The sequence below is a fragment of the Aulonocara sp. 'chitande type north' Nkhata Bay genome, linkage group LG12, assembly GCF_057382095.1.
Source record: "Aulonocara sp. 'chitande type north' Nkhata Bay isolate Kocher_YH1m ecotype deep benthic linkage group LG12, A_spYH_male_GT1.1, whole genome shotgun sequence".
Classification (NCBI taxonomy): domain Eukaryota; kingdom Metazoa; phylum Chordata; class Actinopteri; order Cichliformes; family Cichlidae; genus Aulonocara; species Aulonocara sp. 'chitande type north' Nkhata Bay.
Window position 1 is genome coordinate 11,451,460 of NC_141355.1, and position 15,488 is coordinate 11,466,947.

The window sequence follows — 15,488 nt, forward strand, 5'->3', positions numbered from 1 at the left end:
GAAGGTGGAAAATGCTTTCCAAGACATCATCACTGTCAGGTTTTTATGTCATAAATCCCAGGATTAATGGAGTATAAAGCCAGGAGGCCAGATCTGCTTAATCACTGCAACAAGCCATTGGATGAGCGCTAAATGCCTGACATGTGAACAAGTGCTCACCAGTGTGACAGGTGCCATTGGAGGTGGAGTTAGAGCAGGGGCATGGCACACAGGCTTCGGTCAGGGCAGCTCCAGGACTGCGGTAAAAACCAGGCTTGCAGTTCTCACAGTTCAATCCGTGGGTGTTGCCCTCGCAGTTCAGACACACTCCTGAAAGGTAGAACAAAGGTCACAAGATTAGCTGTTATTCTTTCTTGATCTGCTTATGACAGAAAACGAAAGTAGTTGGTTATATAACAATGTAATCTGACGACATTTTAAAAATCTAAAGCAAAGTTTTTTAAGACCTTTTTAAGACACTCAACAAATGTGAGTTACACTCTCAGTCGGAGGAACTCTCATTTATACAGTTTTAAATATAAAGCAATACTCAGATTGGTGCCTTCCTATATATGTTCCCTGTTTGCAATGCAACATGCTGGTAATTTCTCCGTCCACAAGGTTACTTGTTGCTTTCTGTTGTACTTGCATGAACTGAACTTGGCAAAAAGAGCTTTTGTGCAGAATGACTGGAAAATGACAGAATTCATTTCATCAAGTGCTTTAAAGCAAAACTAAGAATCCTTCAGGCCAATTCCAAAACATGAAATGGTTTCAATTTTAATTGAATATTAAATTAATTAATTAATTTGTTTGTGTGTGTTTGGCGTGTGTTTTATTGTATAATTTTTGTAATTGTGAGATAGTTGCTGGTGGCATCTTGGCCAGGTATCCCTTAAAAAGAGTTCTTTAATCTCAATAAATGTTAATTACAAAAAATTAACACAGAACCATACTAAAATCTTTTATTATATTTGGGTTTTCATAAACAAGCAACTACTAGTGCAAAACAACGCAAAAAGTCTTGAAGCAGAGTGTATTTGATGTTTTTGTTAATACATAGCAGTAAAATGTCTTTGGATTCTGGACTGGTGGTCAGACAAAAAAATACATATTTTTTAATAGTTTTCACTGTTTACCATCAGGGTGAGGAGTAAGAGTCATGATTCCTATTTTTTTAAACATACCATCAAACCATTATTCGCTCTTACAGGAACCTCATTTAATGTCTATCAGGAAATAGCCAAATAATCTATTAGAGCTTCCTTGGGTTGACATACTTAACCACATTCTAAAACATATCAAATGGCTGTGAGGACAAAGCAACAACTATGCTGAGACCGCTTAAGGTAACAGTTGCAATTTCACCAAATGTGCAGCTAATATTGCTGAACGCCAACTAGCATGCTAATATCGCTGAACTGTGAGCTACCAAACAGACAGACAGTGGATGTGATCTGGCTATTGGAACTCACTGGCTAGCCTATTGCCATTTAGAGTTTTAAGTAATATAATGTAATAGCGAAATGGTGAATTTGGTTTAAGGTTTAAGATAATCTGGCACATTGCAAAGCAATCACCTTGCACTACATGCAGGCAGCCAGGTGGGCCAAAGAGAAATACTTTTAGAATGCTTTGAGCATGTTAACAGGAATGGATTTTTAACTTTCATGTTACTATATATACTTAATCATTCAATAAAAACCACAGCTCACTTCAGGATGAAGTATGTCGAGGTTATATTGAACTCCAAGGTAACATCCTGGCCTGTTACAACATACCAATCCTGGATTGACCAATTGCTTTAATGTAATCGCATTATATTTATTAGGCTTGCAATATATCCAAATCAGTCTAATAGATGCCAGGGTTAACAGGACACCGGTAGAAAATACAGGTACTGGGGAACTTGTTTTAGTCTTTCTTTTAGGATGCCTGGGTCGTTGACCCAGGGTTTTGAATTTATTATATTATTTATCATTTCTAATCTTGGGTTTCTTTGTTAGAGTTCTCTTTTATGGTTTATGTCTCTGTGCATCCTTAGTTGCTGTCTCCCCTGTCTGTGATATCCCCATGTCCAGTCAGTGTCTGTGTCTGTCCTGGTCCCACGTCTCTGTTCCCTCTGTTGTAGTGCCTGCGTGTGAGTCTGGGTCTTTAGTTCAGTCTGTGTTATGTTTCCTGTTTTATTTTGAAGGTCCATGTCTGATGTTAATGTATCTGGTTTCGCTTCCCCTTGTCTCGTTAGGCCTGATTTGCCCCAGCTGTGTTTCCCTCCTGTTACCCATTCCCTGATTGCTCCCTCTGTGTATTTAAGCCCTGTGTTTCTCTGTGTCCGTGTTGTGATCTACCCTCATTTATGCTGTGTGTTCTGGCTGCCTGCTTATGTAAGTTCATTTGGATTTTTGTTACGTTTTGCCATCCAGCATTAAAAGCTGAGTTTTGAAATACACTTTTGCCTGCCGTGAGTCTGCACTTTGGGTCCACTACTCCTGCCTGCACACAGCGACACCTGACACTTTCCAGCCTTGTAATACCTGCAAGTCTCTTTTAGGCAGCTAAATAAAATCTAGGATGCTATGCCTGAAAAGGTGGGTACAGCTTTATTGCTCACCTATAGAACTTTCTTTCCCAAATAGGAAGCATTTCAGAAGTAGATGATTTAAAAAACAAAAAATATTTTTGCACTCTGCAAAAATGTTAATGTTACAAAGGCTGTGCAACTGCACCTTTAACACACCAACCAAGAAACAAGTTTTATTTATTTATATATAAATAGATCAGTCATGTCGACAGATATGATTAGGACAGATATGACTGATAGGTGTGGATGTGGGATTAATACAGTTTTTAGACTACATAAAGAAAGTGCAGTTGTTTTGAATGTTCAGTGAGACCAGGGAAGGACTGCATAAATACCAGTTCATTTGCATGTTGTATTTACCTCTTCACTACAACATGCTCTGTCTTTCAACTTTACTCTCCTTCGTACCTTTATTTTCATTTAATGTTTATCTACAGATAACATTTAAATTTTACTGAAAACATATAAAGCAGGCTTTAAAACACTTGTTGGAAATACTTAATGTGGGTTGTTGCATTCAAGGAGATGTCCATGCTAATTCTCACTTTAGCATAACTGCATATTTTTCACCTTTTTTAAATTTAAAGAATTTTCAAAACATACTCTTTGCTTCAGTGCTTTATTTAAGAAAAAGAATCCCAGATTAAAGGCATTGTTATTCTTGTAAATATCTGTGACGGCAATCACCACTATTGTGCTGTTTGGAGTTGAGCTTCGATGTTTGTTTGAACTGTTTTGCCTCTATGAGCTCTGACAAAGGTTATGTAGATGTGACTCAGTCTGCCTACAGGCTTATGCCATATCGTTGTGTAACCAGGATTTCAGCCATCACCACACAGAGATTAAATTACTGTTTAAAGAAGAAGACAGAAAAGTGAATATCTAAATGCAACGACAGCTTGTTTTCAGTTCAGAGACACCAATTTATAAGCAGAATTTAATATGTTAAAGTATTATGAAATTTGAATGTATGTTTTAAGGTTCAGAGAGAGAGATTCTAGTGAAACATCATCTTGTTTACTTATCCCTGCATTAGATACTTTTAAGGTTGAAAATAATGTGTTTATGAGACAGTGTTTGGGATACTGCCTAATTTGCATTTGTGCAAGGAGTTCCTGTGTGAGCAGCCTTAGGGAGAAGCCACAATCGCTCTTTAAAGGGAGCTGTCAAACCTGAACTATGGCAATCCATAGCACTATGAACACTGAGCCCAAGTGAAGGCTAAAGAGCTCCATCTGCGCCTGCATTATAATGCAAAGACATATGCCGTCTAAAACTGCTACACACATGCCCCACCCACACACACTGCCCCCTGCGCAGTTCCTCCTTTTCGGGGTTGTCACTAGCCAGTGATTTCTAAGTCTCAAGGCCTGACTGCTGGGAAGCGAGCAGCAATCCTCCTTTACATTTGAAGAAGGTGCAAACTCTCAAGAACACAAACCGAACTGGAATTGCACCCTAGTGTTTAACTTGCTTCTCGGGTTGCTGAGACCACAGACTACAGCAAATATTTACTTCAAGGAAGTAAAGTGGGGGAGTTTTGTGCTGCCAAAGATTAATTAAACTCGGCATTAGACTGTTCTCTGGGTATGCGATCAAGGTGTTACTGTAACCTGGACAAATCCAACATTTGAATTTAAAGAGTTTTGAGTATTTAATCAGCAAAGACTGGACAATTTGCACTGCCTTTCTTATGCAATGCCAATGAACAAAACAGTGCATGTTGAAAACGCTGCTTCTTTCATTCCAAGCTCTAACAGATTGGTGTTGTCCATGTCAGGGTTCTCAAGAAAAAGCCCAATGCAAAAGCATCCAACTGAAATTGCCTGACAGTCAACTTTGGGATTTGCTTGTCTTCGCCTTGCTCAAGGACACTTTGACCCTACAACTAGTAGGTGTAGCTGATCAGTGTTTAAGCTTCAACTCTATTACCTGGAGTCTCTGAGCTGGACTTGTTTGCTGCCTTTTGGAGCGTTTCAATTGAATCATCTGACAAATAACACAAGCTGGTGTATGCTACAGACCGCCAAAGAAGTCTGCGCCTTTATTGAGTGAAATTGTAGTTGCTAGCAATAACATTGCTCCAACACAGTTTACTACTGGCTCTGAAAATCCACTCTGACAGCCAAAAACCAACGAGTGATGTCATGAATTTGGGGTTAAACCATCACAAGATTTATATACATAAATATCAGTTCCATTTACAAATACAGGTTATCTGTTGTCATTATTAGTAGTAGTCAGTACTGGTATCATAAAAAAAATTTTGTTTTTATGATGATTATAATTTTAAGTGAAGTTTCCATGTAAAATGAAGTAGGATAAAAAGCAGAGAGTAAAAGTTGTCCTCTAAAATGAAGCTGATTGTTTTCTTGGACTTTATTTATTGAGAAAAATGATTAAAAAAAAAAAAATCAGTCTCTGATAACAAATTACTTCAAAAAGGAAAGTGCTTCCAAATAATATTTATTGGAGTCAGTTTGTCTAAACAAAAGCTCTTATTTTGGAATCAGATTGTGCGGATTTGCAGGATTTTCTGTTTACAAGGCAGATGCTTTCACTAACTAAGCTACTGTGGCTCTTCACAGCTGACTCAGACAATCCTGAATAATGAAAAATTACAAAACAAAATAGGTTAGGTTTTAGTGACAATGAAAATGAGATCATTGAACTGCAGCGTTTGTCCTCAGCTGACTCACCGGACTGCGGATGGCAGTAGTTGGTGTGGTTGTTACACTGGCAAGGCCGACAGCCAGTGCTACTGAAGTCGAAGAAACCCGGGTAGCAGTCATCACACTTCGGTCCATACACTCCTGATTTGCACACACATGTCCCTGAACTGTGGGGGCAGAACAGAAGACAAAAATCAATACCCAGTGGATCAAATACAGTCGCAGAAAGCATTTCAGTGGACCATAACACCATGGCAGCATGTCAATGAGGTACTCTGTGTGTGTGTCTGTGTGTTTGGTTTTAACAAAAGGTTTCCCTCCACGCCTTGATTAATTACATGAGGTGATTTATTAGTGGCAAATGTGGTAAGAAATCATGTAAAGTAATTATATACTGGACAAAGCTATGTGGTGCTGCTGAGTAGCATATAAAGCCGGATTACAAACAAAGGTAGCTTATTAGTGGACCTCCCAGCATGCACTTTTTTGAGAGTGGTTACCTTTGATGAAAAATACACATTGTGCAAATGTATATTTATTACATACAAAGGTAGCATAAATCAAGGTTCACGGTTCTATTTCTTGAATGCTGAAAACAAGCAACTCTTAAGCAGCTCTTATGTTTAAAAAATATTAACAGCAGACATTTGAGATGTTTTAAAGAATACTGTGATCTTTGTCTGTCAGGTTATGAAACGTCAGAGCATCGAGAATCAAGGCTTTTATTGGCCACATTTTCTTTACATAACTGAGAATGATTGCTTTCAGCTGAGAAAATCTCATTGTATAAAACATCTCCAAGAATCCTCCAGCAAACTTAAATCCAATTACATCTGAGTTCTTCAGCCATAACACACTCGCAACTGAGTTATTTCACATGATAATGTGTCTTTCATAGATCAGACCTTTGCTCTCATTATGCTGTGTTAAAAATAGCAAATGCTCATTAATACAGTGTGAGTGTCAAGAAGAGATTTTGTTTTTCTCTCTCATCCACCGCTCACTGGAGGTAAATTCCTTGGAAGAGAACAATGCTAAATCGAGCCCGATCAGCTCTTAAACCCAGACAATGGACTCAAAATTGTAATCTTGGGACAATGACTTCAAAACAATTGAAGCAAATCACAAGTGACTCGAAGCACTTTCCATGAATGTGTGCGTGGGTCTTCATACAAACAAGGCTTTGTTAAAACAACTGCACTTAATGCAAATGAAGAGGCCCATAGCGATGCTTAGTGAGGCGTGGGCACTGTTGAAGACGAGGCTGGGAGATCAACAGTCCTCGATCCTCTGGCTACAACACACACACAAACATCAGGCACTAACAAAAAGTATCAGCGTGATACATCATGACCCTAATACAAGCAAGTGAAAGATATAATGTCCAGCTGCCAAAGGAAAAAATAAAAACACGATACAAAAAAACAGATTTATTTAAAATTGCCATTTATTACTAAACAGAAAGATACTTTGCTCATCAAAAAATGACAGAAAATGTAAAGGGATTTGTTTTTACAATAGCCAAATTATTTGTGTTAGATTAGATTACGTTCATTGCCATTCTAAACAAAAAAAAGTTCTTTTTTTTTTTTTCTTTAAGTGATTATAAACGAGTGTGTGGGGCTTATAGAAACTAGACTTTTGAAAACTGATTCAACATGAATTTTGTGAACCTGGAAAACTAACTAAACTAAAACACAAATTATTGGGGCAATATTATTTGTCTGTCTTTATCTGTTAGTTTGGTCAAACTTTTAGCTTGCAACTTTCCTGATGAGTGTGTTTGTAATCGAGATTCTACTTTGGCAAAATCAGCATGTGGTCAGAGAGCGAGGATACGCCTAATATGGTCATCTTAAGAATACCCCGTGTTTACACCTTCTGTTTGTGAGAAGCAGGTAATATGAAAACTGCTTGTAAAGTTAGGGGGGTAGGAGCTAGAGTTTTGTTTTTAAATGTGCTGAAACTTCCATATTTTATTGAGAAGAAAACAACTTGTAATGTTCTATCATTCAACTCTAACATTCACTCTGCATCAGGATCTGCGGTTGAGTGTACTTGAAAGCTGACTTTTGATCAAATGTGCAGCATCCCAGTAAGGCCAGATGGTCCACTGGCTTTGATTCCTTACTTTTCCTTGTATAAAATACAACCTTTCACCTTTGGCTAATTATACATGTGTATTTCTCTAAGAGGAAAAAATAAAAGAAAGATGTCAAACAAAAAACACTATACAGCATGCAGCTGCCTGAAATGAACACTAAAACATTTTTTAAGTATGCTATAATAAATAGCCATCTGTACAGTAATAAATACTACAAGGGACATCAGCTGGAAAATCAGCTAAACTAACATGATGCATTTTTCCTTTAAAGCACCGACATGTTTCTGCTCCAGCTGCCTGGCAGTCAGTCACACACTGACCTGTGGCAATGCAATGCAATCTGTCATCAGTTTCTAGTGATCCTTCCTCTGTGTGGAGCTCTAAATAAAGACTCATTTACTAAGAGCTGTGCTGTCTTAGGTGCAGCCTGCAAATCCAACAGGCCCTGTGTTGCTTTGTCTCTCCTTTTAAAATACCTCTAATTCGGCGTTTTTCCTTTGGGGATCTTTTGTGGAATAACTACAACAGGTCTGAAAACCTCCAGGCCTTTATAAAGAGTTTTAACTTGGCTGGAAATTTAAATAAAGCTTTCAACAGACAAACTGTAATGCCAAAATATAATACTTCAATTGAAAGGTAATAGCCTATAGTCCCTGAAAATCGGTTTATAAAACATGTGGATAAAATAAAACCCAGCCTTCCCCCTAGATGGGCTCTACCAGAGGTTGATTCGTTCTGCTGTTATTTCTGCCCATTTAAAAGAAATAATTAAATTTAAATACATTCCTGGAGGGTTCTCTTGGGTGCTAAAAACTTTGATTGTGCCCACATTTTAGTATATAGGAAATGCTCTGCCCAAAAGAGTTCTGCTGGATTCAAATCATTACTTTTGGATCATGATCACACCAAAATAATCCTCTGCTACAAACTGGGAGTCTTGCCATCAGCCAGTGTTTTGGCAGACTCTCAGTGCTGCTGTTCATAAATGTCATATCCCTGCTACCTTCACATATTCAGCTCATTTCAACACACTTCCTCCTCCTTGCTTTAGTGCTGGGACTTCTCAGTTAATATGGTAGTCCTGGCCTGACTGATGTTAAACATCCTGGATCCTGTCAGAGGCAAATAAATATGTCACCAGTGACTGATTTATAATCAGAAAGCTTCTTCTTGCAAAGTTTATTCTTGTATTTCCCTCTTTTGACTGATAAAGGCCACCATTATGCAATGCCCCTTACACTGTCAGAACTGTCACATAAATTCTGATTTAACCTCAAACACTTTGCATGGTGTAACATACAGAGGACAGCAGATTTGATCTGATCTGTATTACTGTGGCTCATTCTATACTCCTACTGTTGCAACTATGTTTCCAATGATTCCTAGCAAGAGCTTTCTAATTCATATAACAATCGTCTGGTGATTAATGGTGAAAATGTGTTAGGATAACAGGATAAAACAAGTGTCAACATTTTGGTTACAGTTAACACAGAATTCTACACTGTGGTCTATATTTTGATCACAATCTTTCTGAAGTGGTTATTCTGAAGAGTTATCTTATCTTAATGCAGCTTTACTAATGACTTTACATTGACGTGGTATTGCACAGCGATGCAGCCCGTCTGTTTGTCTACTGTAGCTTCATCTAATCTATAGGAACTCATAGGTTTGAACTAGGCTTTAAATGTTTACGTTGCGTCTCAGTGGTCCTGCTTGTGAGATTATGAAGACCCTCTCTTTGTCTTCTGTGGCCAGAAGGAGGGGGTTTGTTATTGTTTTGATGTAGTTTCATGGCCCCGTGCTGGCCAAGCTGCTCTGCGTCAGATCTGTGTGTTAAGTAGGTCAGTATAACATAAGCGACAAAGCTTAACCCCATTCTGCTGCTGCTGCCACGCCAGCGCTGCCCCATTGGCTGCTCCTGTGTTGGATCAGGCCAAATGTCCTCTCTGTAACGGGGACGTTGACAGTTCAGTTAGCCACAAGGTTCAGTAAAAATAAACAAGGAAGTACACTAAGCAGGTTTAGTTGCTTTTCTGGTTGAGCAGTGAAATGCTCAAAGGGTGTGTTAACCAAAAGCAGAGCCAGATCTCCCTTTGCCGTCTTAGCCTTTCATCTGTATGAACGTGTCCAAATATTCCATGTTATAGCAGGGCTTAGCGCGTCTGGTTTTACGTTCACTTCCCACGATCATGAAAACAAAACAAAAACAAGGGGGAAGAAAAGGTTCTCTTTTTTTAATGTAACATGCTCACATTTTTCTAGCACTTGGCAAAGTCATCTAGACTACAAGTCATATTTAACCATCGTTTATTTAGCACTTAATTCAATTTTAGCACTCTATCTACCTCAAACCAAAGCCAATTTACATTCTCCAATTAACTTAAGATGACCATGTCTTTAAACGCTTGGAGGAAGCAGGAATGCCTGAGGTACTAAAACCACAAAACAAAGATCACTAACAGGCTCTTGTTTTGTCTTGTAAATTTGGGGCACCCCATCACTTGCCTGTATAGCAGCTCCTCTCCTTACAAGCCCAAACTCACTCAGTATTTAGTTTAGTCTGTGCTAAGATCATTGAATCAGCAGGATCTACACAGGGGGAGCAGAACAGCTTTAATGATTGCAGGGTTCCTTTTTTGGGAATCTCTAATGGTTTCTCACCCCAGTCATCTTCTGCAGTGCCCTGAGGTCTCGATTGGAAGTCAGCACTCCTAAGCTTTCTGTCTAGCTAACAGACAGGTCAACACAGGCACGCAAACCTGCTGTTGCATGTGTTTTCTTATTGGCACTCAAACAACCTGCAGTAGAGCTGCCGGGTAGCAGGGACTAGCAGCTGCCCTTATGAGGGGGGATTACACTCAGAAACTATCCTGTGCCTAACTACTGACTTTACAGACGCAATATTCTGCTTTTCAGGGTTTTCCTTAAATATTTTATACACCTTTTTGTGCATTCAACAGGTCAGCAAAGTGCAAAGGGAGTTCTTCTCTCCTCCAGTAAAGCCTGCTGCTGAACTCTCTCAAATTTCATGCTGACAACCTAGGCTTTTCCCCTGCTACTTATCAAGGTCACCATGTAAAGTTAGGCATGCTCTCAAACACAGAAAAAGCAGCTGCCTCAAAGGCCACCATTTTTAATTTACTAGCTACAGTCACTTTTGCTAAGTTTAAATCTAAAAATGTGTAAAGAAAATTGAATACCCATTGGACTGAGCCAGCTTAAAACTGCAATATGTGAAGAATACTATGGTTGCAATGAAATTCATCTCTCAAATGGTAATACCATTATAGGAAAACATTATTTGTGTACCTAATTAAATTAGCTAAAGGATTCTTTAAAGACATTTTAACCAAAACTTTCAATGTGCATTACCTTTAAGCCTTTAAGCTACCTGATATAAAACACTGAATAAATGTAGTCCGGAAAAAGACTTTTGCATTTTCTGCGTCATTTCTAATAATACTGTTCGCCACTGAAATATCACAATCGGTGCAGAGTAATGCTAGATGAACAGCAAAAATGCCTCCAGTGACCTGACATAGACACAGAAACATCTGTAGCCAAAATCAATATTTCATTACAGACTGTGGTGCTTTTTGACACAGTAATGGTAAAAAAAAAAAAAAAAAAAAATCCTTATAGACATTGCCCACAGGATCTGACCCACATACACTACTGACTCTTGTGTTCTGACAGATGCAAGATGATATTAAAGCTCTTTTGTCAAAGACTGGCCTGACCTAACCCAACAAACTGGGTAACAGTGTGTGTCCACTTTACATCACATGATTTGCAGACAGACAGAATGCAAGATCATGAGAGAGCAAAAGAGGGGAATCTCATTAAGGTTGTTAAGAAGACTGAGCAAGGACAGAGTTACAAATGTCACTCGGCTTTAAACAGTCGCCAGCCCTGAGAGAATTCTATTAGAGTGGGTAATAGAGAAGCTTAGTGTCCTAGGACAGGGTCAGTAATGATCACATATTTATATGTCCGCATACAACAGCTGCTGGTGAGTTATTTAGTTAATATTAACATAAACAGGTTTGACAAGTTCCTCATTCTCACACAGCAAAGCACAGACTGCTATCCAGTACCGTACAGTGCTTAAAACAGTTATTTCCTTTATTTCTTTGTGTTCAAAAGGGGAAGGAAATCTAGCTAAACAGTTATTATTTAAACTAGTATAAGTCCAAAATTTCACTATTGGTGAATAGTGAAATGCATACCGAAATACCTGTGAAACACATTTGTATTTGCTAGACTACCTAGCTAATAACTGATAAGGTAATAATATCAGCTGAAAATATTGTTTAACTGATCAGTCAGGCTCAAACTGAAATTAACATGGTCCTATTAACACTAAAGAGGACCTATTCTGCTCCATATTTAGGTTTGGTTTATTCATGGGTCAAAATAACTGCCACTGCCATAAGAGAGCAGAGAGCAGGAGGGTGGAGTATTCAGTGTGCAATGGTATTTAGGGAAGTGATAAATCAATTCACATGAACGTCACAAAGGTTTAAAAAGCAGAACACTTCCCTGAAACAAGATCCACATCATCCTCATTACTTCTTCACAGCTGTAGATTTCCAGTAAAAATAAAAATAAGGAAATACTTTCTTAAGTAAGCACTATTCTACTAAACTACTGAAGGCAACCACCTATGTTACTATAGAATAATCCCATCTTGTAGTGGGTCTTAGTTAGGGATGGGTATTGTTTAGGTTTTATCCGATACCGGTGCCAAACCGGTACTTTTGAAATGGTGCCGGTGCTTAAACGGTGCTCGAACCGGTGCTTAAAGAATGGAGAACAAACTTTGTCCAAAAACCTCTTATGTTTTTATTTTTAGCAGTCTCTTTTTTCTACAGAATGTTAATCATTAGCTTTTTCTGTTGATACAATATACCTCCTTTGGTTGGAACTGGTGCTACACTGGCAGGGCTAGGGCCAGGACTCTCCTCTTCGGGTTAATGGGGGATGTTGCTAACTCCGGGTCCGATAACAGGCATCACACCCGCAGTAGATGTGCTCGGTGTGAGATCTTGCAGCAAGCTATCAAATACGGTGCATTTCTCGGCTTTTAAAAAAACGCTATGCGTCGCCAGGTGTTTCATCAGATTCGAGGTGTTACCTACTTTGCGCAGTATCACCTTAAAGCACTTGTTGCAGGCTGCTGAGTTTGCATCTTTTGCTGTGAAGTACAGCCAGACTTTTGACCGCTTCGCCTTGGGCATTTTTAATCTGTAGCTCTGCTCTAAAAGAACGTACGTGCCTGGGCCCGCTTACTATTCTTGGAAAGTTAAAATGATTGGCTAGAATCCAAAGTGTATGACATCTCAGGGGAAAGAAAAGCACCGAAATAAAGCACCGAAATGTGCGCTGCTTTTCGGTCTGGTTACCACCGTTTATGTCAGAACCGGTGCCATAATGGCGCTGGATATCGGTACCCATCCCTAGTCTTAGTGCAGGACAACAGGTTCCTGTCATTTTAGCTCCTCTGCCTATCAAGCTATCCTGTCTTTAATAAGAAAACTTTGATTGGTTACCCAATCAAACAGGTATTTGTAGCTGTCCTTGAGGTCTACAATGTTACTTTCTGGTAGTTCGATCCCCTCAGTTCTGACTACCTTCCCTCTCTTTGTTGCCATCTGACTACACTTCTCCAATCCAAATGACATTCCAATGTCATAGCTGTATATCCTGGTGGTGTGGATCAGTGAACGGATGTCTTGTTCACTCTTGGCATACAACTTGATGTCATCCATGTACAGGAGGTGTCTGACAATTGCTCCGTTCCGTAGTTGGTATCCGTAGCCAGTTTTGTCGATGATCTCACTGAGGGGGTTCAGGCATAGGCCTGGGGGGCAGTGGGGACAGAGCATCTCCTTGATAGATCCCGCAATTAATGGTGACTTGTGCTATGGGCTTGAAATTGGCCTCTAGTGTGGTATGCCACATCCCTGCTAAGTGCCTGATAAAGGTTCTAAGGGTCCTGTTGATCTTGTACAATTCTAGGCATTCCAGGATCCAGGTGAGGGGCATCTAGTCATAAGCATTCTTGTAATCAATCCAAGCAGTACAGACTGGTCAGTCTGCTCTTGCAGTCGTGGGACGACTGCTCTGTCTACCAGTAGCTGGTGTTTTGCTCCTCTTGTATTCCTGCCTATTCCTTTCTGTGACCCACTCATGTATTGAGCCATGTTCCTATTCATTTTAGCTGCTATGCTATGATGCCTGACAGGAGCGTCCATGTGGTACTGAGGCTGTGACTGAGTCTCATTGGAGTAACCATCTGTGTGATTATGCAAATCTTTAAATGGCATTTCTAAAGGTTTAGACTTCTGCAGGAAATCCACCTTCTAACTTACATAGTAACCAGAAACTCCTTTACTCCCTACACCAGAACCTTCAATGCCATTCAACTGGCTGGCATTCCTCCTGGCGTGGAATTGCATTTCTAGGGAGGTGCACGTCCAGTGGCGTAACTCGTGACATAATTTACGGCATAGATTTGATGTAGAAGTACAATTCACGTGTAACAGAAACTACTTTCCATAGTTTTGTTCTCCAGTGAGGCAAAGTTTGGGGGTTTTTTCGTTGTTGTTTTTTTTTTTTTTGCTTTGTTTGTTTGTTTGTTTTTACAATCTTACCCAGCCCTTAGTTTTGTTATATAGTTTTCATTCATTTGTCATCTTTTATTTTCCCAAACTGTGGCTTAATGTCTTTATATTGAGCATTCACCACACTTAACACTCCTCCTGTGAGCAGAGGTCACATCATTATCAGCAGTTCTGTTAAATGGTGAGTTAATCTACAACCCAAGGCACTAAAAAGTTTGCTTGTGCTGAAAGATTTCCGTTTCCCCATTTTGTGTGCCCACTGCAACTTAGTTAAAGAACACAGATGATCATTTCACACTGAGAACAACTAATGTCATCTCAGGGTAAAGAACAGTCCAAATGCAAAGTACTGGAAGGCACTTTGGCCTCTTTTTATCCAACCCGACTTCCTCTTCCTGACATAAGCTACTGCTGTCAATTTATAAATTCATTAGTTTGATCACATGTGACTCTGAGTTTGAGGATAGTGGCAGATATTCATTGAGCAGGGCTTGGGCATGCTTTATTTTCTCTTAGAGGCTATACAAGAAAAAACTGACCTTCCATAAAGTGGTTTCTGCCTCTGTGCAGAAAAACGAAATGAAGTAGATATTCTAGAAAGAAGGTCTTGCTTTTCAATTCTAAGGAACAAATGTGGAATTCTGGCATTTAAATTGAAGTTTTAGAGAACTGAAAATAGGCGCTTTTAAGCATCTGCCTGAGATGTCGTGTCATCTATATTTGGCTAGCCAAACAGATAAATGCACCAGCAAACAAAAACAGTGACTCAGAAATGCAGGGGACATTCTTAAAAACACTCAGCATGTGTATGCAGCATGACAGCACAACCAACAAAAATCTTCTACTTCCACCCCGGCAAATGCCCCAACAGAGGCTCACAGAAGAGCACAGCGTTGAGCACTTGCTGTGGGCTACAGGCTGTCCGGCAGTTACATAATGCTGCTTCACACAGCAAAGCTCAGACTTAGTTGCTCGCTTGGATTTAGGAAACTACAACTGTGTTATAACTAAATGCTGCCATTAAAGCCTATCAGGCTCTCGACAACCGTGCCAAACTTTCTAGACCTTTTAAAAAGTGCTCTAGAGCAATAGTTCTACAGGATTTCTGTGGGTCTTTCAAGGTCGTTTGCAGTTTCTTTTTTTTCCACATGTTTTTGGGTCCAGTATATTTTCAGAGGAATATTTTGTGTTAGTTAAGACACAACACTGACCTATAAATCATTCAATCATAAAAAAGGCAGCTAACCTAGGGGATGAAACAGTGCTGTATCTGCACTTGAAAAATAACTGAGCAAAGACCCAATTAAAGGGAACTTAATTACTAGCAACTTGTCACAAAAACACAATATGTTATCACTTCACAAGCTGAATCTATGAAAAATGCCAAAAATAACAGTTTGACAGACAGTTTTGCACCAACAATGCAATTCCCAAAAAAGCTATTAGCTAAAAACTGTACACAGACATTTTAGGAAGCAGCATTGTTAGTTTCCAACCTTCTAAATATCACATTATGCCAACAACAC

At 39.3% G+C, this 15,488-nt stretch overlaps 1 protein-coding gene across 1 annotated transcript in view; it reads right to left on the reverse strand.

Moving 5' to 3' along the window:
- Positions 1-15,488, reverse strand: part of LOC147316988 (multiple epidermal growth factor-like domains protein 9) — a 41,280-nt gene that overhangs the window by 9,590 nt on the left and 16,202 nt on the right. The window contains exons 3-4 of the mRNA XM_086313547.1: positions 5,260-5,399; positions 160-309 (exon numbers count right to left, since the gene is read on the reverse strand). Coding sequence (XP_086169673.1) covers positions 160-309; positions 5,260-5,399 — 290 coding nt within the window. The remainder of the gene's footprint in view (positions 1-159; positions 310-5,259; positions 5,400-15,488) is intronic.